Here is a 22,304-nt window from a genome sequence, read left to right on the forward strand (position 1 = left end):
ATCGTTTCTCGAAACTGAACGAGCATAGCTACCAGATTGATTTCAATTAAAATAGCAAGCAAAATACAGTCAGCATAAACCATTTCAAGTTTTGCAGTCCGAACAATATCAGGGCACCACAAATTCCAGCCTCTGAAGCTTATCGTTTTTTCGACACTGAAGGAACATGGCTACCTGACTGATTTCAATTAAAATAGCAAGCAAAATACACTCAGCGCCACCCATTTCAGGTTCTGCAGTCTGAGCAGCATCAGGGCACCACAAATTACAGCATCTGAAGCTCTGAACTCTAAGTACAAACGGAGGATTGATGTTTTAGTTATGCCTGCGACAATCACAAGAAGGCAGGCTGTCGAAACAAACAAAGGCAAAAAAAGATGTAAAAGTATGATCCTGTAAATCTGACCTCCCTAACAGAATATGCATGATAACATGCCATTGGAGTGAAGTAGATGAGACTAAAGTGTAATCCTGAATATAGCAGTAAACAACAGCCCAACCTTGAACATCTAAAAAACCATGGTCAATTGCCAGAAGCAAGTTCTTTCACCAACTGTTCACAGCTATCAAAAAGAGTTTTGGATCTATTATTTGCAATTCTTAATCGCTCACAAGCAAACAAACATTATAGTTTTTAGTTTGTGGTCTATTAATTTAAGCACATCCAATTAGCAAATTACACAATATGTTAAACATAATGCCTGTGCAATCCTGTTAAATCTGACCAATCTGCTGGGTACTGTAGATTAATCATTTTGAAATTTCAATTAACTTATGGTTATTGCATCACATTTCAGTTTCGGTTGACAAAAATTTCCAATGCATTTAATCAACTACCAATAGAGTTCAGATCACAGATGAACTAGCACCAAAGACATGACACCAAAAGATTTTACAGCTTTGGAACTATGAACTTGCTCTAGTTCATACAGTATTTTGCAGGTATATCAATAGCTCTGAGAGAATAATTCTGGAATTCTACTATTGTTCAACATTTCCTTGTGAAGATTGGCTATCTCCTCACCTTAAAATCAAGTGTAGTTGCACTGGTATAAACAGTGATTATCAAATGGAAATGCAAAGGCCAAGATGCAACATCAACCATATACATCACAATGTGCAAAACTTCAAACCATGAAACATTAAACTGAGGTAATTGCAAGGGGATCCCACATTACATCATCCTTATATTCCACATTCAAAGGAACAAAAGTTAACCAACAGCACCAAGTTTTGCTCATCAAATCATTATTCTTCATCAAATCCGTAACATAAAAGGGATGGCACAGCTGCACAGAGCCTGGGGAATGAAGGAAGGCTCACAGCGTCAAAAGCCGCACCTTTCTGCCTTGCCTATCGTCAAGGCACGTCATTACGGGATGTCCCACGGCTTGGGCTCGGGGACGGCGACGACCATCCCCTGCAGCTCGGGCGCGAGGACGACCTGGCAGCCCAGGCGCGCGTGCTTGTTGAGCTCTCGGTTCCTGGACGCGCGGGTGAGCACGTACCGCTCCTCGTAGGACGGCGGCGGCAGCTTCTCGAGCCACTCCTGCGCGATGTGGACCTCGCACTCGGCGGAGCACGCGTCGATATCCTCGAGGCGGTGGGAGGCCGGCTCGATGAGCCCCGAGTTTGCGAGCGCGCGGAGGAGGGTCTGCCCGGAGAGGCCGACGACCTCGCGGCGCGCGCCGTCGGGGTCGATGGCGAGGACGCGCACGATGCGGTCGGCGACCTTGGCGGATGCGGCGGCGGGGGCCGGGGTGGCCGATGCGGCGGCCGGGGAGACGGCACAGAAGGAGCGAGAGAGCGAAGGGGAGAGGTGGAGAGGGAGGCGGCGCAGGGCGCGCGCCGCGATCGCCATGGCCGCTGCTTGGGTAGGGTTCGGATGGGAGATCTGGGAAGAGGAAGGAGGTCGATGGGGACCTGGGACTCGGAAGAGGGGTGGAGGCAGAGCCGGAGGGGGACTGAGGCCTGAGGTCCGAGGGAGGGGTGCTGGGTCACTGACCAGTGGGCCGTAAGAGCTTTGAGGATAAAATTTATTTGGGCCCAGCTGTCGGCGTCCGTCGTCCTTCATTATTTGAATATTTGATAGTTGTGCGGCTTCTTTTTTCCGAAGCACAGTTAGGCACTGTTTGATTTCAGCTGCTTTTCGAAAGCTGGCTTCTAGCTTTCCATCCCGGAACGCTGGCTTTCTGAAAGCTGGGATCCGTTTGGCAACCCAACTTCTTCGACGATGATAGTGGCTAGAAGAGATGTACAATATCTCTATTACCCCTATGTGTACGTACTAATTCTATTTGTTTCATGCACAATTATTCATAGACTTTGTTGGCAATATAATTATAATAAATTTAATGGGTCATTATCCATGTATTTATAAGTCACAAACATGTTCAAGCGACATTACACTATTCTCTCATGGCCATCAAAGTATCGGCAATACTATTACGAAAAGCATTCATATCGCTCTTTTCATGTCCATGTGCTTGCGGTTGAGATGATGTTGCTTGACCAACACTTGGAATAAAGTCTTCATTTTGATCACACATGTCAAAAAGTTCATCAGTCAAAGCACTTTCTCTAATAAAGTTGCGTAGGGCCATACATGCAATTATAATCCTTGTTTGCTTTTTCATTGGATAGCTCGATATTTTTTTAATATGCTCCACTTTATTTTGAGAATACCAATCACATTCCGTAGCGATGAATGTAAGCGATTGAACACTTGCGATGAATGTAAGTGATCGAACAAGTCTTTTTTACCTCTTGGCTCTGGACCTTGTCGAAACTCTGGTAAATGATAATTCTCTCCTTTGTATGGTGAAAGAAAACCCTTCCGGTTAGGATAACCCGAGTCAACAAGGTAGTACTTTCCTACATATATTTCCAAGATGTTAGTAATAATATATGGTCCATTTAATAAAAAAAATTATAGGTGCCATATTTTTGTACCTTCTGGCGGAAAAGGAAATTTATCAGCATATTTCTGCAATGCTTCATTAAAAACCCTTGTATCAGCATATTTCGTTGCTCTTTCCCTTACCCTTTCCTTTGTTCTCCATCTAGACAGAGAGTTTTTGTTCATGATTGCATACAAAGATATCATTTAACGGATTGGCGATTCCAAATCCTAATCCATGATTCAAATCTCCTAAACCATGATTCTAGGCTACCATGATTCTAGGGGATGTGGTGCTCACCTTGCTGCAGATCGGGCGACGTCCACGAGCAGGAGCCGGGTGACGTCCATGAGCAGGAGCTGGGCGAGCAGGGTCCGGGCGTGAGGGGCGAACAGGGACCGACCGATGAGGGGCGGAGGAATGACGGCGCGAGCAGGGGCGAAGGGCGGCGCGAGCACGGGCGGAGGATGGGCGGCGCGTGCAGGGGCGGAGGAAGCGGGCGGCGCGTGCAGGGGCGAGGGCCAGAGGGAGGGTGGCGCGACAGACGCGTGGGGATGGGGATGGGGAGCGCGGTGTGATGGGATGGGGAGGGTGGCGCGGGATGCGGACAGCGCCGCGGGATGGGGAGGACAGCGCGGTCCGAGGATAGGGTTTGGGGAGGAGGAGGCGGACGGGGAAAGAAAAAAAGAAGCGTACCGTTTCGGGCCCTTTACCGATGGCAGGCGAGTAATTACGGCTGAAAGCTCGTGAGAAGCTCATTTTTTGCTCCTTTCCAGCTTTCCGTTGTAACGTGGCTTTCCACAGCTTCTGGCCCACAAAAAGCTAGGCTCGAAAGCTGGCTGTTTGTTTGGACTTTCAGCTTCTAGTGGCTGAAAGTCCAAACAAACAGGGCCTTAGCCTCATGGTCTCACCTATACGAAGTATGAACGTAGGTACACAGTCTAAATCCACTTTTAAAGTGATTAAACCGTAAGAATTTGAGATTAACAAAGTTTTCGCTATGGTTTGCGACGGTGGTCCGTCGAGATCCAGTCTAGAGGTTAGTTCGTACACAGGGTTTTGAGAGGTAGTGAGGGGAGTTAGTAGATGGTCATGATAAATTTTTAGACATGTTCAGGCCGCTCATAAGTGTAATACCCTACATCTGTGTGTTATCTTGCTTGTCTTTAATAGTTCAAGGCTCAACCTTTTATAGGCTAGGCCCATGGCTGGATTGATCGAGGAAAACCTTGCGCCCCAATCTTTCCCTCCACCTTTTGTGTGTGAATGCAGCGGCCCAATGACCGTCCTCCTTGCTACAGTGCTCCTAACACACCGACCGCTTGCCCTGACGCCCCTCGCCGTAATGCGCATGGCTTTACGACGCTTGACTCTGCATGTCAATCTCCTCCTTTTACCATTTTATCATTATCGGGAAACGACCATTTGTACTGGTACTTAACCCCCTTTAGTACCGGTTCAACCGGTACTAATGTGTTTTTTGCATAAAAAAGTAAAGAAAAAAAAATCTGACGAATAGCCGGGAGGTGCCCGCACACGCGCATCGCGCTCCGTGGATTTTCACGCATAATATGTGCGTGCGCGGTCCATGGGATTCAAACTCACGACCTCAAGCTTCGCGTGAGGCTTCCTTACCATCTCACCTAAACATCACATGTGATGGAGGTAGATATGCTTTCCTTTTGAAGTTGAAGTAACCCATGAAGAGACTTTTAGTACCGAGTCATAACACCACCCGGTACTAAGGGGTCACTTTTAGTACCAGGTAATGTTATGACCCGGTACTATACCAGGTCAAAATGCAACCGATACTAAGGTTGAGGATGAATGCTCATATTTCTAGTAGTGTAACCTGGCAGCGCTTGTCCTTCTCGGCCAGGAGCCAGGCGAGCGCTCCTGACACGAGGGCAGCGGCCGTTGCCTGTCGGACGGGACGGGTGAGGTCGCCAATCTCCAAGGTGCTCAAGCGTGTCTCATCAACTGTGACGATGGTGTTATACGGGGATGGGGCGACCGGTGGCCTACTTACCTCAACTATTGTGCCCATCCACGCCTGGACACGCCACCGTTCGCTTTACCTCAAAGCGAACTGTAATAGCTGTCATTTTAGTCATCCAAGTGACTTTGAAGAATTAAAAGCAATTTGAGAAGAAAAGAAAAAGAAATTGGCCGAAAATCAAATTCGGGTCAAATTTGGCCAAAATTTGAATTTTGAATTTGAAATTCAGAAAAATTCGGCAAAAATATGGAATACAAGTGTAAGAGTGACTAGAACTTAAGGATCAAGAAATTGGAGCAGAACTGGTCCAAAATATCTCAAAGGAATTGAAGAAAGAAAATGAAAATGCACTTACTGTTCACCGTTCGAAAATAGAAGTTCAGAAAAACAGCAGCAGAGTCTGTTTTTAAAAATGATTTCTGATGAATTTTTCAAATAAGTGAATCAGAACAACTACACCATATCAAAGTATGGACTTTGGACTCCTAGAATTGGGTGTTGTTGGCCAGGAACATGGAAGGGAACAATTTCGAAATTGAGCTCAAAGTCAGCACATTGTCACAGATGACTGTCACACTGAAAATGGCTAAGTCTGAAAATAGCAGCATCTGGTCGACTTTGGAGTTGATTTCAGAGCAATGTAGATCCAAAGGAGTAGTCGTTCTTGAGCAAAATGGAAACTTGGGATGTTGTAGAACACAAATGGAGAGAAGTTGGACTGGAAGAAAAGGAATTGGATCACTAAATTGATTCACCAAGTGAGATCGATGTCACTGTCAGTTAACTGACGAACTGAATATCGGATTCAGTAAAATTCAGACAAACACGAGAAACAATTCAAAATTCAGCTAGGTTTGATGCTTATCTCGGGTCAGAACCAAAATAAAAAGTGAAGGGTTCAAGTTTATCTCCAACTTCGGTTAAAACACTTGGGGACCGTTGGATTGGAAATCAACCGCAATTTGGATCTGAAGTCACGGGCGTCGGAGAGAAGAAAGGGGAGTTGTGACAGAGCGAACTCGACGTGTCGCCGCCGCCGCTCTCGGTCGCTCGCCAGCGCGACGGCTAGGCCACCTCCTCACCACGCAAGCCTACGAGTAGGCCACGGTGTCGCCCATGCGCTCGGTAAGTCGTTTGTATATTCACCGCTCCCGCGCCGCCGTTTCACCGCCGTCTTTTTCTTACCGCCGCTGCCTTCTCTGTCAAACACCGCCGCCGAGTAAAATTCCACCGCCACACCGCACCTCCCGTCGATTCCCTCCGTCCACACCTCCGCCCACATCCCACCAGCAACCCTAGCAGCTTGTTGCCTAGCTTCTTCGCCGGCACGCCTTGAACCGCCGCCGCTTCTGTCCGCCGTAGCCGCGCCTCCCGCTCACGGTGAGCACCACCTTGCGCCGGTTCTCTTCTTTCTTAAGTAGTCGTAGGCAAGTCCCTCGGATGCCAAGATGGTGTAAGAGTAGTTGTTCGAGTAGTTTGTGCCGTCGTCGTGAGTAGTCGCGACCGGCTGAAGGTGTCGCCGCCCGCCGCCGTGGAGGGAATGGCTCCGGCCATCTCCCGAGGAGCTATTGCCGCGCACGGGTGCGTGAAGGTGTAGAGGTGCTGTCCTGACCTAGCTTCGCCGCCGGTGGGGCACCGGCCGGCGAGTCGCGCCACCCCCTGTCGCGCGCACGTTTTGGCGGGAGGAAGAAGAAGGCGCTGGAGCCTTGGGCCCGCGCGTCAGTGAGGAAGAGAGGGAGAAAGGGGTCGGTCGGCGGGGCGCGGAGGCCAGTGGGCCGCGGCCTTGAAGCCAGGAACGCGCGCGCGGTTAATCGAAGAAAGGAAAAGGGCCGGAGGCCCAGTGGGGAGCAGGCCGCGCTCGCGAAAGAAAAGAGAAAAAGAAAGAGGGCCGTGGACCGGTGTCGGACCGGAGAAGGGAAAGGAAAAAGAAAGCGGCCCAAAGGGCCCGTTAGGAAGAGAAAGAGGCCGGCGGGTACGTGGAACAGGGAAGAGTGGGTCCGCGCCGTGGGGCCCAGCGCGCGCGAGAGAGGGTAGGTTGGAGCCGCGTAAGAAAAGTTTTTCCGGGTGTTTTTCGGGAAAAATTAGATTTCCTTTATAGAATAATTAGTTTAAATCCGTTTTTCACCATTTAAATCACAGAAATTTCTAGGAATGTCCAAAATTAGTGAAACCAATTGTGTTAGGTTTGTTTTATTTTCCTTTATGCATTAAAATTTTTAAACCCTAGAAAAATAATAAAAATTTGGGTATTTATTTAATGCCTTCCTTTTTAAGGTAATTAAATAAATACTTAATATTTATAAAATGTATAAAATATGGAATAACATTTTCTTAATCACAAATTATTCTTAACTCATAGGAAATTAGGTTTTCAAGTTAGAAATTAATTATAACTTTTTTCTAAAAATAAAAGAAAAAGCCTTAAGTAGGGTTAAGTATGAAAATAAAACTGAGGGCTAATCTTTTTGGGTTTTTGTGTGTTGACTTGCAATTTTATCATGATAAATTGTATAGTCCTTGTTGGCTTGCAACTTTATCATGAAAGAAAGTTGTATAGTCTTTTATTCAAATTTCTTTTTGCATTCCTAACCCCTGCATGTGTTGTGCTATAGATCCCGAAGCACGAGAAGCAGATTATTTGGAATTTTCAGAAGGATACTCGGAACTCGAAGAAGTCTTTGAATTGGTCCCCTACGAGGCCAACCCGTCGGACAATAATAACTTTTTAAGCGAACAAGGCAAGCCCCGGTGCATTTATACCTATCTATTTTGGAGTCATTATCGCATGTGTCCAATTATTGGTTATTTGCTATTTGTATGCACTAAGTTTAGGAGTTGCTTGAAACCTATTCTTGTGTATGATCATGCCTTGCTTTAAGGACATCTTTGCCACTTGTTCAACCATTTAGTAGATAACCCAAGTCTAGAATTGCTTACCCGCTTACATGCTTGGTTTACCAACCTTAAGGAAAACTATTGAGTCATACATGCTTTTTATGAGGAGATAACTTGGAAATTGGGAAGCGGACAGAAGCTAGAATTGTAGTTCTGTCTGCTAGATTAATTTGGTTAAGGCCCGATTCGTTATCTTAACCTTTGATCAAGTGATAAGCTTCTGATCACTTACTGGATATGGGACCAGTAAAGCCCAGTAGGTTAGCGAACTCTCTGATCAGGAATACTTCGTACCCGCGCTTGACGTGCTGGAGATTGGCAGGGGCGTAGCCTGAAACTCACATGGTGATCGGGCCAGACGTGGGGTCCCATGTGGGGGTGCGTCCCTGGGTCCGGGTAGTCGTATTCCCAATCATTGATTTTGCTAATCGAGAGGTTGTTATGTACGACCTGGACAGTCGTATGAAGCTGATGATCAGGGTACTCTCCAGCAGGATGTAAATGGATCCGAATCGCCGCAATTCTCGGTTATGAATGCACTTGATCACTGTTGAGCATCGTAGTATAAATTCATGAATAATATACCTTTCTGATAATGTTTGATGTATGACTTAATATCTATTGTTGCTTTTACTTTCTGCTCATCATTTAGAATGGTTAGGTAATAACTTAACCCAAATAAAAGATAAAACTAAGGTATCACTTGTAGTAAGCTTTTCAGCAAAAGTTGTATCAGCCAAGTACACCAAAAGCTATCATATACACCCAAAGAAAGCTATTATATTGGTTAGTCGGGTAAGACTTGCTGAGTACCCCGTACTCAGGGTTATCCCTTGTGGTTATCTTTCAGAAGCTCCGCAGGAGTCTACTGAGGAGGAAGCCCCGAAGCCCTAGGGTATTGTTATGAGTCTCACAATACCATTAAGAAGAAGTTTTAAATGCTCATCTCTTCCTGAACCGTTTTAAGTCTTAGAACTCCATCTAACACTGCACTGTTAAGTTTGTTTCAATCTAAGTTCTGTAATAATTCGCAACTTTTTATGTATGTACAAAAAATGTAATATTTGTTGATGTTATCCCATCGCGGATACTATCCTGATGTATGGCTATGAAATATAACGTGGATCTTTCGAGGAGTCCTAGGGACACTCGACGGACGACCGGACTTATACTGTTTTAAGTGCGTTTCGGATAATTGTTGCGTCGGCAGCAATTAGGCGCATTTAAACCAGTCTAAGTTGGGCGGTTCCGCCACACGAACTCTCACAGGGGCCTCCCCGGGAGGTCTTCCCGGGGGATATTTTCCTTGTTTTTTTACCCTTAAGTTTCTAGGCCCGTCTTCTTGTCTGGGCCTTATATGGAGGGAGCCCCTTACTGTGGGCGGGCCCCGCTTGTAAGGATCTTCTTGGATCCCCGTTCCCTTAGTGCTGAGATTGGTACTAATTTACCAAAAAATAGTGATGTGTACTCTTAGATACAATGGTAATCTCTCTGAAATCATTAATTTTGTTAGAAATCAATGACAATTCAGAAAACACGCTTTTCAAGACAATTCTAATCAAATTATAGTCTGTTTTAAGGACAATAAAGTTAAAACTTTTGCTTTGTCATCAAGAGAACCCAAGTTTCCTATGTAAAGAGATTCATAGTAGTCATTAAACTTCAACACCAAAAGTGACAAAATGTTCCACCATCCCACGATATAAAAGGTATCATCTCTAGTCTCTTCAAGCATAACATATCCATGACAGTACGACTCTTTCATTAATTAAATATACCCGCATGTTATTTTTTTTTACCACTTGTACAATGCTTATCATAGATTCTACCTGGCATATGTTCAAGATAACTATATCTATATGGATGATGTGGTGTATCAAGCAGTTACAAAAGCCATCAAATATCATGTCAAGATTCTTCAAACAACATTTTCTTTCTCCCCAGGACGGCGTGTACCAAAAGTTTCACGCTCCAGGGGGCATACTGGCATGATTAAAAAGTTCCGCGCTCCTCTTTTTTAATCAATTGCACACATCATTAATCCTAAAAAGATTACGCATATCATTACAATACAAAAATCATGTCGCGCAAGAAATGCTAAAAAAGTATCGGCCCACTAGCTAGCAATCACTAATAGGTGTCCCTCCTAAATTGTTGTAGCCAAAGTGGTAAAAGTATTATTTTACCGAACCAAGGTAATGTTGATTTATCGGGAACATCCATAGTCAACGTTACCACCTATTTATATAGTCCATCCAAATTCCAAAGCCAGGGGAGAAATCACTATTGGAATTCAAACTCAAACGTGTGAAGGCTTCCTGACACCGACACAATCGAAGGTGATGAGATCAGTTTCAGTGCAGAGTGTCATTGCCTGTTGGGTGTCATAGGGATGAAATTTCTCTTTTATGTGATGAAACGTTTCCATTTCTCTTTTATCATAATGATATTTTCCAAGTCAGTAAAATTGCCAGACTGGCCTGAGTCGATGGCGTGATCGGGCTTGCTCGTTCGAGTCCAAAGCCCAAGTGTGGCCCACCCAAACGGCCCGCAGACTCACGGGCCCAGGCCCACCCGCGCGCCCGCGCCCACCACGGAGAGGAAACCCAACGCTCCTGCTCCCTCCTCCAGGCAGCAGGCAGGCGGCCTGGGTCCTGTTTGGAGTCGCTTATTTCCCGCTTATTGGTGGAAATAAGCGATAAACCCACCCAAACGCCTTGCTTATTCCCCGCTTATCAGGTAAGCCGCTTAGTGGAAAATCTGAAATACAACTAGCACCTAGCTTATCTCATACGCGGGTCAGACCACGCTTCTGGGGCAAGCGGAGCAATTTTTCCCCGGATACCCTCGGGCAACGGCCTCCAGGCGACGGCCGCCGCTCCTCCCGCAACCGCCGGCGCTCCAGATCCCGCCGCCGCCCCCTGCAGATCCCGCCGCCGCCCCTGGGGTCGGCTGGCCCGCTTCCCTACCTCCGGCGGCCGCCCAGGCTCCCGCCGCGGGCCGCCTGGGCGCCGCCCCCGCCGCCCCCGGCGCCGGACGCCCCCGTTCCCAGTACATAGCATCCACAATCTCTCCAGGGTGGGGACAACTCGTCAGCAAACGGGGAGCCCAGCATCCGTCGCATGGCGTAATGGCGTTCCGAGATGCCGCCGCCGCCGCGCGTTCTCCCTGCCGCCTGGATTGCGAAGAGAGGCGAATGGAGAGGAACAAAAGAGGATTCTTTCCCTTCTTCGAGTCTTTGTCGGAGTTGGTCGATGGCGGTCGTGGTGCTCCGCCGGCTCAGAAGAAGAAACAGAGGAGGGTCTCCTGCCGACCTGCCCGGTTCGGTTAAAAAAAACAGAGGAGGGTCAGCGGGCGAAGAACGCCAGCTGCATGTGGCTGCGCGACCCAGAGTGCGTGTCTGTACACGGCGACCATGTTGCCCGTGCCCCTCCTGGGCGAAGGATCTGCTTGCGAGGATGCCGTGCCGGCGGATGAGGGCTCAGGTTGGCACGACAGGCGTTCGTTCTGATTCATGGCTGGCTTCTTCAGGGAGCAGTGATGCCAAACTGGGCGTCCAGAAGAGCAGACAGATTGGGTGATAGACGAGCGCGAGGTGTTTGTGGGAATGCGCTTTAAGGTGCTGCACTGTGTCGCATTGCTAAGATTGGGGCACAACCTCTGCCTCTCTGGGATTAATATTGCTAGCTCCATCTGAATGAGGAACATCTGCTGCTTCTGTCAGACCGATTCTGACAGGTCGAGCTCCCCAACCAGTTGGTGCCTGAAGCAACAAGAATCCAAATTGTGGATTCGTTGTTGTACCCATGATGGATGTTTCCATACTACACCGATCTATCGTATGAATTTTATATTATTGTGATGTAATTTCTATTTAACAAACTCCAAAAGCATTAGAATTATTGTCTTCTACTCAGATTCACAATAAAAATGAGCTATTATCAGCCTTAGGGGCATTCAGGTCAATTTACCAACCAGGACAGACAATCGACACAAAATAATCAGGATTGCCAAACACCCTGCTTATTCAGACAGCAGATTCTCCAGGCAGTGGCTTATCAGATAAGCTTGCTTGCCAGATAAGCGAGTTCCAGAAAAGCGACTCCAAACAGGGCCCAGGTCGGGTGGCAGCCGCGTGGGAACGCTGTCTGTCCCTGTCCCGATCCCCACAGCCGCCTGACCCTGGCCGCCTCCATTCTCCAATCCACCGACCGAATTCCAAACCCTTCCCAGGACCTCCCTCCTCCCGCGCCGCCCGCCGCTCGCCGGCCGCCTCCGCCGTGAGTATCCCCGTACCCGCCCCTCCTCTCGTCGCTTTCTCGCGTTTTCTCTCGTATGGATTTGCCGCCGCCGCCGCGATGAGCCCGCCGCTCGCTGTCTCCGCTGGGCTCTCCCGGCGTCGGCTCCCCTTCGCAGCTCTCGTCAGCGGGCGGGAGGGCAGGACGGCGCCGCGGTAAGCGGGCCCGCGCTCGCGCTGCTTCCACTTGTGCGTGGTGCCGTTGGCTGCCTGGTTGGTTCCGCCGGCTCTGGACTTCTGGTGGATACTTGCGTGGCCTCTAGGGGTTTCTCCTCTGGCTTAGATCTGGTTTTCTGCTGCTTTTTTCTGATCCGTTTTGGAATTTGTAAACCTTGGCCGATTTCATGATGTTAGCATGAGTCAAGCTTGCTTGTTTGCCATTGAACCATGCGGCATGTGGGATCACTTATAATTAGGACGATTAGCCCTGGTCGTGGAATTTGATGCGGTAGTGTTTCGTATGTTATGCCCAGTTGTCTTCTATTCTATCAGTGTGGGTAGTGTGATGAGCAAATCAGGATGTTGCTTGTAATGTTGTGGTGTGCTGTGTTTTGTAGTTGATTAAGTCTTGGTTTCTATCCTTAGGGGTCGGTACTACAATGAGCACATCAGGAAGCTGCTTGTTTTTTTTTTTGGGTGCCATCTGCTGGTGTACTGTGTTTTGTATGAGTAGAATGCTGAACTTTAGTTTGTCTTGTCTGTGATTGTTGTGTTTCAGTAGGACAGAGACCCTAGCATTTGTTTCTGGTTACACAACTGTTGGTCTTTGCCTGATGCCTGGTTCCTCACAAATACTAACAAACCCTGTAGCCCCTCCACCTTCCTGTTGTAATAAATAAGTTCGTGATTTGTATGGATGAAAAATGAAGTGGGCTCATGATGTAGTGTCTTTTTCGTGTCAATAGCCAATCCAATGGGGTATGAGGAGAGCAAAAATCATCTTCTGAGTCTCAGTTACCAGGAGCTCCAATGTTTGTGCAAAAGGTATAACCTTCCTGCTAAGAAGACCCACACTCAGTTAGCAAGCTTGCTTGCATCGCTGCTTGAGGTAAGCGTATATGTTAATATGTTATGTTTGAAATTTATTAGTTTTACATCAGAGTTTGCCACAATGTATGAGCTCAATTGTTCATTTAAATTCAAAGTTTGAAAGGAAGTAATTGTTTTCTTCTATACAGGCATCTCCTCCTGCTGCTTTGACTATCCCATTAGCAACTGTGAAAGAAACAGCCACGTGTATGTACAGAAACTTCTTTATGTTAAACTTAGATGGCGGATTGCTTACGTTTGCACAATGTTTTATTGTGCCAGTTTTTTCTCTCTGAAAGATGATGCTGTATGAATAATTGACAGCTTAATAAACTGCAGGCGACCATGTTAGCAACAAAAGAGGCCCATACAATGGCAGAGATGATGGTAGACCACCTGCGCAGGTGAAGCATCAAAAAGGATCTCAAACACCAGTCGATGAAACAACTAAAGGGGTAAGAAGCTGTTATAACTGTAATAATTGTTTTCCACATACCTGAACCATAAAAATTCTGAATATCGGATGACTTTTCTCTTTATTTTCCCCTTTTGGTGGTGGCTCGTGTTGGGTTTCAGCTCTTGCCTACTCCAAAAGGCTTTGTTGCTGTTGTATAATGAATGGGTTCATCCATGTTCCATATCTTTTGCTTGACCCCTGCAGCTATTCTTTTGCATTATCAATTTCTTCTTTTTCACACAAGTTGTCCAATAATCAGATTATTATGCCACTTTGACTTAGGATTTTTTTTCGATAACTTTAAGAGTTTAGAGAAGCATAAAAGTATAACTAACACAAACCCCTCCTCCAAACCCAAAAAAAAGAAGGAAAGGAAAATGCAAATTGCCCAGAACTATTTAGGATTGGTTTACGCTCTTCCTGTTAAACCTGCACTTTTAATAACTGACCATCCTAAATACAAAAGTGGCACTTCTTCTATAGTGCTTTTTATGTTTGTGAAGAGATGTAACATTGATATTGGGAGAAAGAGATCTGTTCCTGGATTGGAATTTATGTTCAGATTCTCTATTTGGACTCTATTTTGTGCTGCTTTATTGTTGGTATAGGATTGCATTTGAGTTTTGAACTAGCAATTTTATTGGTAATTTCACTTGAAATGTAAGTCTGTTCACCATGTATCTATGATATACTTTGCACATTTGCATGTGTATTGTGTAAATGGATTTTGTTCTAATTCTTTTTCTCTATACTGTAGCAGGGGATTGACACTGGTACAAGTATTTCTCCAGTTTCTATCAACCATGGAAGGCCAGATTGTCATGGTCATTCATCTTCTGAACGGGGTACTGATCATAATTTGCAATCTCAAAGGGATGTGGGTATTGCATCTAAGTCAGCAAATCCAGGACTTGTTAGCAAACATCATCGTTCACCTGATAACATCATCGATCAAATTTGTCCCCCTATTGTCGAAAAATATCCTGAGGCTTCCACTCCTTTCAGCCATACAGAAGATACCGCAGTTAAAGGTTGTGGGCCATCTGATAAGATGTCAGCAAATGCTCCTGCTGTTCAATTTTCTGTAATGTCAGACGAGGGCATTGATCTTGTTGTTGATCTGAACTCCACTCCAGCAAGTTGGGCCAAGACCTTCATGGCAGAAATGTGCATTGCACCTCCTGAACATGGGAATTTCTCCAGCTTTATTAGCAGCTTGGCAACTAAGGATGATCATAGCACTGTCTCACCGTCAGGGAATATCATTGTTGACATCCAGAGCAAGGGAGCTGTGAATATCATTCCTTCCACTAATTCGTCACGTGCTTCAGATGTTGGTGAGAACTCTCGTTCAGTTCCCTATCCAGCTGACACAATTACTGTGAACTCAGTGTCATCCACATCTACATTAGCTGGTGCTCCAGTTGAACTTTCTGGGTATCAGGAAGGTGCTCCAGTGGTTTCTTCTTCATGTTTAACAGCTGATGTTCGGAACAATGTGACATCTGAGCCCAGTGCTTTGGATAATGAGGTGCTTCCTCCAGAATCTGCTAATGTCTTTATGCAGCCTGAAAGAATCACTGTACCCTTGGATGATGCTTCCATGCAACCAACTGGCAATAAAGTCACGATGATACCTGGTAAAACCAAAGTTTTTGGCAAAATTTGTTGCAATCAAAATGTTTCAGTTGCTGATACCGACAATTTATCTACCTTTTCATCAGGGGGTGTGGTTAGAAGTGTCTCCAATGAAGACTCCTGTCCAAAATCGTCGGGAAAACAAACTGCAGATGTTCCTGCAAGGGTTCAGCTTTCTCACAATGATGACGTCCATGAAACCCTAATGGAAAATGGACCAGTGGAGGCAGTGGCAGTGGAAGAAGATATAGGTTGTGGTGACAGTTTGTCCATTTCCTGTCAACTAGCCGGTCAGACAGTAGCAAAACTGCCAGTTACAGATGCCCAGTCACATGCTAGCTCTGCAGATCATTGTGTTGCTGGAAGTTTTGACCAAGCACATCCAACATCATCATCTGCTGCCTCGGTAATTTTGTTGTACTTGATATTAGCTAAATAATTTGATATGCGTTGATACTTCCTAAGGTATTTCATATTGAAAATGCTAAAAATGCTATGCTGTGTGTTTCTTAACTAGCCACTTTTTTGCCTTTTCCCATGGTTTTTTGGAGCATGATCGTATGTCTTCAGCTTTATGACATGATGTTACAATCAGTCTTCTGCCCTAGATAAGATCAATATTTGAAAAACTTTTTTATTTGTAGCAGCAAATGATGCCTCGGAACCTGCTATGTATGTTGCATATATTTATGGCTTCTAGGTCCTCTATTCTGCTTATCAGTTCTTTATGCACGTATCATGTGCGCTTGCTTTCTGTGTTTTCGATCTTCACATGGTCTTGGATGTATACCATGCTTGCCTTTTCAGTTCATCCTATACTCTCTATTCCTTCAGTCCTTTCCACTGGTGCTCAGCAAGTGGTCAAGTTGGCAATTTTTTATATTGCTTTTTACTAGTTAAGGTTCAGCCGTCATATTTTCACAGTATATATGGTTGGTGCAAACTTCATGGTTCTACCTAGTGATTTCAGTTCAAGCTCCTGTTTGTATTGTTGAAAGCTGTTTTGGACAAATAGCCCTATGCCATTGCTTATTATGCTTGAATCAAATGCCATCCTTCGTGCTGGATCCTCTCAGACATGACCGAACTATGCGATTGTGTGGTGAAGGATTACATCAGACTGAAGATTATAGGTGTCAGGGGAGTGGTTTATTGGTGGAGGATTGCGGTAGTTGTGGTTGAAGTTGGTGAGAGGGCATCACTTAGCAAACCTGTAGATGGAACCTTATAGTTATAGAAAGGATCTTTCCAGAGCAAACTAGAGCTCTTTCTAATTTCCAAATCGACCTGTGGACACGGCGTGAAAGGATAAAGGAAGTGCTGCCGCTGCTCCTACAGTGCGCGCAACCTCCTGACTGTGTGGCCAGGCAGTACTGGGTTGGTTGGGCAGATGCAACCCAAGTCCACAGCATCTGGATGGTCTAATTAATAAAACAATAGTGTAACATTACAGGAGGCACGATCTTGATAAGCTCAAAGTTCCAATTTCCCAAAAAAAGTGAGTTATAAAGTACTAAATAACATGGACTCCTTAATTAGTGACATTTTTTATGTCAGTCTTGCATGGTCCCTTCTCTGTCATCTTGGATTCTCTGTCTCTGTTTCTTATGCCATCTTTTCATTTTTCTGGTACAGAGACAGGCTTATATGGCCAGGCAAGCGTTTATTTTTTTCTGTGCATCGTAGTTGAGCTTTTATCATTATACCCGTAAGCTTTGCATTTTGCACGCACTATTTTCTCTGGGCCAGAAGAGCTCAAGCAGTTCCAAACTCATTCCTGAGTTCCCTGTGCTTATCTGATAGTTGTGATCTATGACTTGAAATTGAGCCACTATTTATGATGAGATGCTGATAGACTTAATCACATCATGGAAGTTAACTGTGACAACAATGTTGCCAGCTTCTTCATTAGATGAGTGGGATGCAAAAGCACCACCTCATAGGCACATTATAGGAGTCATGACCTGCTAAAACATATTTCAACCAGTCCGCAATTTTGTAACATCCTGAAGGTGTGAATAAATAAGATGGAGTTTGCAGACTTGCTCTTGAACCAGCGAATGTTGATGTCACCCAAGCGCCATGATCCCCCATGATGATTTGGTTCCTTAATACCTTTATGCATTAAGACTACCTCCAAGTTCTGCACAAGAACCAGTCTTCTTAGTATCTTAGCTTCTAAAAGTGTATTTCCCTAAAAAAGGTGTAGTGTGTAGATAGGTCCTGTGCTTCCTGACCATGGACTTTGGACATCCACTCTCTTCCAACGCCTCGCATGTCTGCTTAATCAGAAAGTAGGATATGCTACTATATTCATGATGAAAAATACTTTCATAATATGTAACTCTTTCTATTTGAAACAATATATTTTTATGCATATTATTACTCAAAGTGAGTGGACTTATTTTGGAATTATAGGTTTGGATGCAAAATTTCTAAATAAAATATGAACTCGAAAATCAAATGGATGGACTTGAATTATGTGAAAGAGTGGAGCTCCATGATTAAATTTCCTTATATGACATTGACCTTCAGTGAGCCTTCTTTTAAGCAGTAATCTTTGTTATTTGGCTTTGGTTTCACTTGTTAGAAGGCCTATAGTCATTCAAGCACTCCTTGAAGTGGTCAGTTTCTCTGGTTTATCTAAGTCACCTTTTCCCTATACCTTTTAGAAACAAATAAGTTACTTTATGCTTGCTTTCCTATATTCAACTAATTCTTAAGACGCTTTTGCCTACTATCTGTAGACATTGACGCGAGGGTCTCACGAAAATAGTAAATGCATGACTGACTAATTTTACTGGTTTGCACTTTGTAGTAAAAGGGGAAGAGAAGGAAAGCTGATAAATATGTATTTTTGGTCCATGGCAAAGTCTACATGTTCCACTTTTAGCTCTGCAACTGCAAAGCTTCTTATTTGGTAATTGATATTCCGCTGACCTCCTTAGCTGGCATTTTTGGTATTAATTACCAATGCCTTCGTGTACTCTGACTGGAAAAACTTACTGCACATTATACATTCCGAAAACCAGGAACAAATTAAGAAAGTAAATTTTGTGAACTCCAGTGCCGCATTTTTTTTATTACATTGTCTTGTGCTGACTATGTTTTTTTAAAAAAAAAACTCCGTATGTTATGAAATAGCATTCCATCTATGTGACTCCCTGTTCTTTATATGATGTTATGATGCTCTCTGTGCGTAATGCAAGGTGCTTAATTATCAGAATGCTTCGTTGTGCTTTATGGTGTTTTGGTTGATTGTGCATATATTGACATATAGAACTTGTGTCCCTGGAGCAATTTGTTATTAACCAACTTCCATCCTCCTGCAGGATAATGCTATTAATTCCCTGACTTCAAAGTATGGTGCAGAGTATGTTCTCTATAAGCAATTTTAGTACTTCTGTTTTCAGCAACTAGTTACATACTAAAAGACCTCCTTTCTTCTGTAGGTCAGCACAAAGTCATGGTTCTACTGACAAAAATAGAGTGTGTGGTGCTGAGGTGCTTGAGGAGTTAGAGAGTATGACACCGGCAGTCTATAGTGAACCTCCCAGAAATATACAACTTAGCTTACGAAGTGCTTCTGCTAAAAAGAAGCCTTCTACACTACCAAGACGGTCAGCAAGGCTTATTCCTAAGGTTTGTGTACATTTTCATTGACTATAATCACTGTAAAGTATGAACCCGAACAATTCATATTCTTTGAAAGGAAGGTCGATTGATTAGGCATGTAAAAATGTGTTCTGAACCATGCAATTATATTTTGGCCTATGTTTGCTGCATGGTCTTATCTCTTTGTAAATAAATTAACATTTTCAGGAGTTTACACTAACATTTTGTTTTCTTGACATGCAGTAACCGCTCTAAATGATACAGATGAGACCCATTGTGAGAGTAGCTTCACTACCAGTTTAGTCAGATTCCGTGAGGCTGGAGGGATAGAATACAGTTGTTAACATGTTAGATTCTAAACTTGTCTATTCTGGTTAATTCTTTCGTCCTAGCAACTGAGTAGATTGGTTTTGGGAGGTTAGCACTGCTGCCAGACATTTGATTTCCCTTCTGTTTTTCAGCATATGTTACAGTTGGTGTACTGTCGAGCTTTCATATATCAGTGTACAAACAATGCATACTTTTACAGAAATTCTGGACCTGCCACATTGCGACTCACTGCTGTTTCGTCTGCAGCTAGTTGGATGATGTCGTGTGTAACTAAGGCTTCATTTGGCAGCACAGGGTTAATTAATCCTGGGAAGAAATGATCCCACGGGGATATTATTGGATTTTGGAATCCTCTCCACCGCAGGGCAGTGCTTCCCCCTCTACCCCGCTGCTCTTTGGGGTCCTGACGCGAGGGGGCAGCCTAGCAGGAGGGTTTTTGCCCTGTCCAGCTGTGTGTGCGCCTCCGGCTGCCTGTGTCTTCTTGCACGCTTCTTTTTTTTAAAAAAAAAGTGCTAATCCAGAATACATGGCATGCAGTAGTAGTCCTAAGGTACTAAGGTAACAACATCTCTTTTCTCTTGTAGTAACATATTTCAGCTCATTGTACTAAGGTAACATCTCTTTTCTCTTGTAGTAACATGTTTCAGCTCATTGTGATGCATCTCTTTTCGCTTGTAGTAACATGTTTCAGCTCATTGTGACAAAAGAAAGGTGCCTGATGTTTTCCAGAAATTTAGACCAGCACATATGGTAGAACGTATCATATCCTAGAAAATAAGACAGGTTTAATTTATAACAGTACTTTGCACTCCCAAACTAGTGCAAACTACAAGTTAACATGTCAGCTCTCAAATCCAGACTCCCAAACTACAAGTTAACATGTCAGCTTCCAAATCCAGACTCTTGCTCACAAGTACTCTGCACAGCTCCCAAATTAGGACTCCTGCTCACTTGGAGCTACAAGTTCGCATACCACATCCCAAATTAGAACTCCTGCTCAATCTGCAATGGAAGCATCATTAGGCTTAGGATACAATTTTTTACTTGGTAATAGAAAGAACCACCAGCAGCAAACTGCAGTGAAATACAATATATCTAATATATCTATTACTTCCGAAAGGCAATAGTGACATTGACAATTATTTTGAGACTAGATACATATAATACAGCACCGGAAAATGGAGATAAAGATTCAACCCAATTAGAGTTTCTCAAGTGGTGCGAATTAATGCAACATTGGTGGTCAATGAAAAGATTGGATAATATTCATATATCTTCACATCCTACTGAAATACTGAAATGATAATTGAAACAAAAATGCTTCAAACATAACATACCTTATATCAGCATTGGAGGTGGACACAAGGGGCTTCTTAGTTTTCATTTGTAGCAGCACTAGAGGAAGAAAGCTGCAGTATAAAAACATGTAACATCAGTGACACCATGGACATAATTTTCCGTTTTATATATAGAAATAGAGGATTCAACCGACAAACACAGATAACACATTGCAGAAATTAAGATCAATTATGACAACTGAGTAAGGGTACAAAATTGAGAAAGTGAACATACCCGAGCAATCTTGCTCTTCAACCAAATCAGCCGGACTCTTGGGTTTTTGGTGCTCACTAGTATTTTTCTGTTCGTTTCACTTTAGAAAAGCTCGATTGCATCGCCTTTCTGTTCATTCGATAGCTCATCGCCTTTCTGTTCATTCGATAGCTCTTCCACGGCGTCCACCATATCATTGCATTTCTCCATCGAGTACTCTTCTTCACGTATCTTCTTATCTTCTAACTTTTCTAGAGTTTTTTCCATCTGGTCTTTTCTAAAGTCAATGAAGTCTCCAAGTTTTGCTGCAATCTGACTTTGCTTGCATTTCTTCCCACCAGTAACATCTTGGTCCTCTAAATTACGACTGGTTGGAGCAGACTGAACTTTAGTGCTTTCTACACCATCAAGACCAGAGCTGAATAGATTTCTACCAAGAGAAGGCACCTGCTCTTCTCTGAGTTATGATTGGGTGCTCTGCTATGTGTGCTTTGCTCTAAGGTGGTCCTTTGTGGTGTACATTCCATTCTTGTCTCAGTTCTTTGGGGTATGGGTCAACTCGTAGATCAGTTCTTTGATGTGGAGGCTCAATTGATGTAAGTTGTTGCCATTAATGTAAACAGGAAGAACTAGCTTTTCAAATAGAAGTTGTGACCATTAATGTAAATAGGAGCAAGATGAAAGAATTACCTTCGTACAATAATTCCAAGCTGTTATATAAAGGAAATTTAAATCAAAGTCACATGCACACATCACGTGACAAGGTTCCTTTTCTATTGTTGTAGGGAGCGGCTCTTTCTTGTGCAATGGTGATCGGGACATGAGTGCCATCAATGGCCACAATGCAGTTTTGGAAGAAAGGCATAAATCGAGGGTCTGATGCAATCTTCACATGTGTATAGCTCATATTTGGGAGCTTCAAGAATCTATGAGTCAGTGCTCGAACTATATCGAAGAACTCTATTATTTTCCTATGAATTGTCTCACCACTATGTTGGAATTCCTTTTTTAGCCTATTGGTGCTTGCATTATAAGAGAGCATTAACATAAACATTCCCAGCTGCTCCTCAACTCTAACATCACGTGTGTCACGTAACAAGTACTCCACTCTAAAATAATTTTCTTTAACTCTAAATATCCCAAGCTCCATCCTGAAATCCACTTTGCACCAATTCTCGTGGCCTTCCAAGATCTGTCTGACCTTTTCAGCAAGCATAGTTGAGGTGTGCTCTGGCCTTTTCTCCTCATATAGACACTGCTGAAGCGTAGGGACCATAACTAGGAATAGCTCGTCATCCTGTTCTTATATATATGTGTGTGTGTGTGTGTGTGTGTGTGTGTGTGTGTGTGTGTGTGTGTGTGTGTGTGTGTAGTTGACCAAGTAAACTATATCACTCAAATGCATATTGTGTAGAAAAAAAGAAAAGTCAGAATAGGACAATGGCTGGAAGAATAGAGTATAATTGCCATACCTGAAGTAGAGTCACATGCACAACTGAGGTATAATTTACATATATCATACTTGTAGAAAAGAAGTAACTAGAATAGGACAATTACTTGAAGAATAGCTCCCATCGACACTATAAATGTTGC

General features: G+C 44.1%; 2 protein-coding genes across 8 annotated transcripts; one reads left to right on the forward strand and one right to left on the reverse strand.

Annotated features, from left to right (window-relative positions):
- Positions 1 to 1,116: 1,116 nt before the first annotated feature.
- LOC101756299 (putidaredoxin) lies at positions 1,117 to 1,972 on the reverse strand. Its single transcript, XM_004957281.4, has one exon. The coding sequence runs from the start codon at positions 1,859 to 1,861 to the stop codon at positions 1,373 to 1,375; it is 489 nt and encodes a 162-aa protein (XP_004957338.1). The 5' UTR covers positions 1,862 to 1,972; the 3' UTR covers positions 1,117 to 1,372.
- Positions 1,973 to 11,932: 9,960 nt separating this feature from the next.
- LOC101756699 lies at positions 11,933 to 21,722 on the forward strand. 7 transcript variants are annotated; one of them, XR_002676443.1, is made up of 10 exons: positions 11,933 to 12,074; positions 12,997 to 13,139; positions 13,270 to 13,327; positions 13,460 to 13,575; positions 14,335 to 15,621; positions 18,548 to 18,588; positions 18,668 to 18,857; positions 19,074 to 19,177; positions 19,407 to 21,307; positions 21,497 to 21,722. XR_002676443.1 is itself a non-coding variant. In XM_004957282.3 (9 exons), the coding sequence occupies exons 2-9, from the start codon at positions 13,005 to 13,007 to the stop codon at positions 19,074 to 19,076; spliced, it is 1,746 nt and encodes a 581-aa protein (XP_004957339.1). In that variant the 5' UTR covers positions 11,933 to 12,074; positions 12,997 to 13,004; the 3' UTR covers positions 19,077 to 19,388. The 7 variants fall into 7 exon arrangements, 4 of the variants coding, with proteins under 4 accessions (XP_004957339.1, XP_004957340.1, XP_022679945.1 ...); XR_002676444.1 differs by having other exon boundaries at positions 19,407 to 21,212; XR_002676445.1 differs by lacking the exons at positions 19,407 to 21,307; positions 21,497 to 21,722 and adding an exon at positions 18,034 to 18,135 and having other exon boundaries at positions 19,074 to 19,388.
- Positions 21,723 to 22,304: the final 582 nt, after the last annotated feature.

Source organism: Setaria italica, chromosome II (assembly GCF_000263155.2).
Source record: "Setaria italica strain Yugu1 chromosome II, Setaria_italica_v2.0, whole genome shotgun sequence".
Taxonomy (NCBI): Eukaryota; Viridiplantae; Streptophyta; class Magnoliopsida; order Poales; family Poaceae; genus Setaria; species Setaria italica.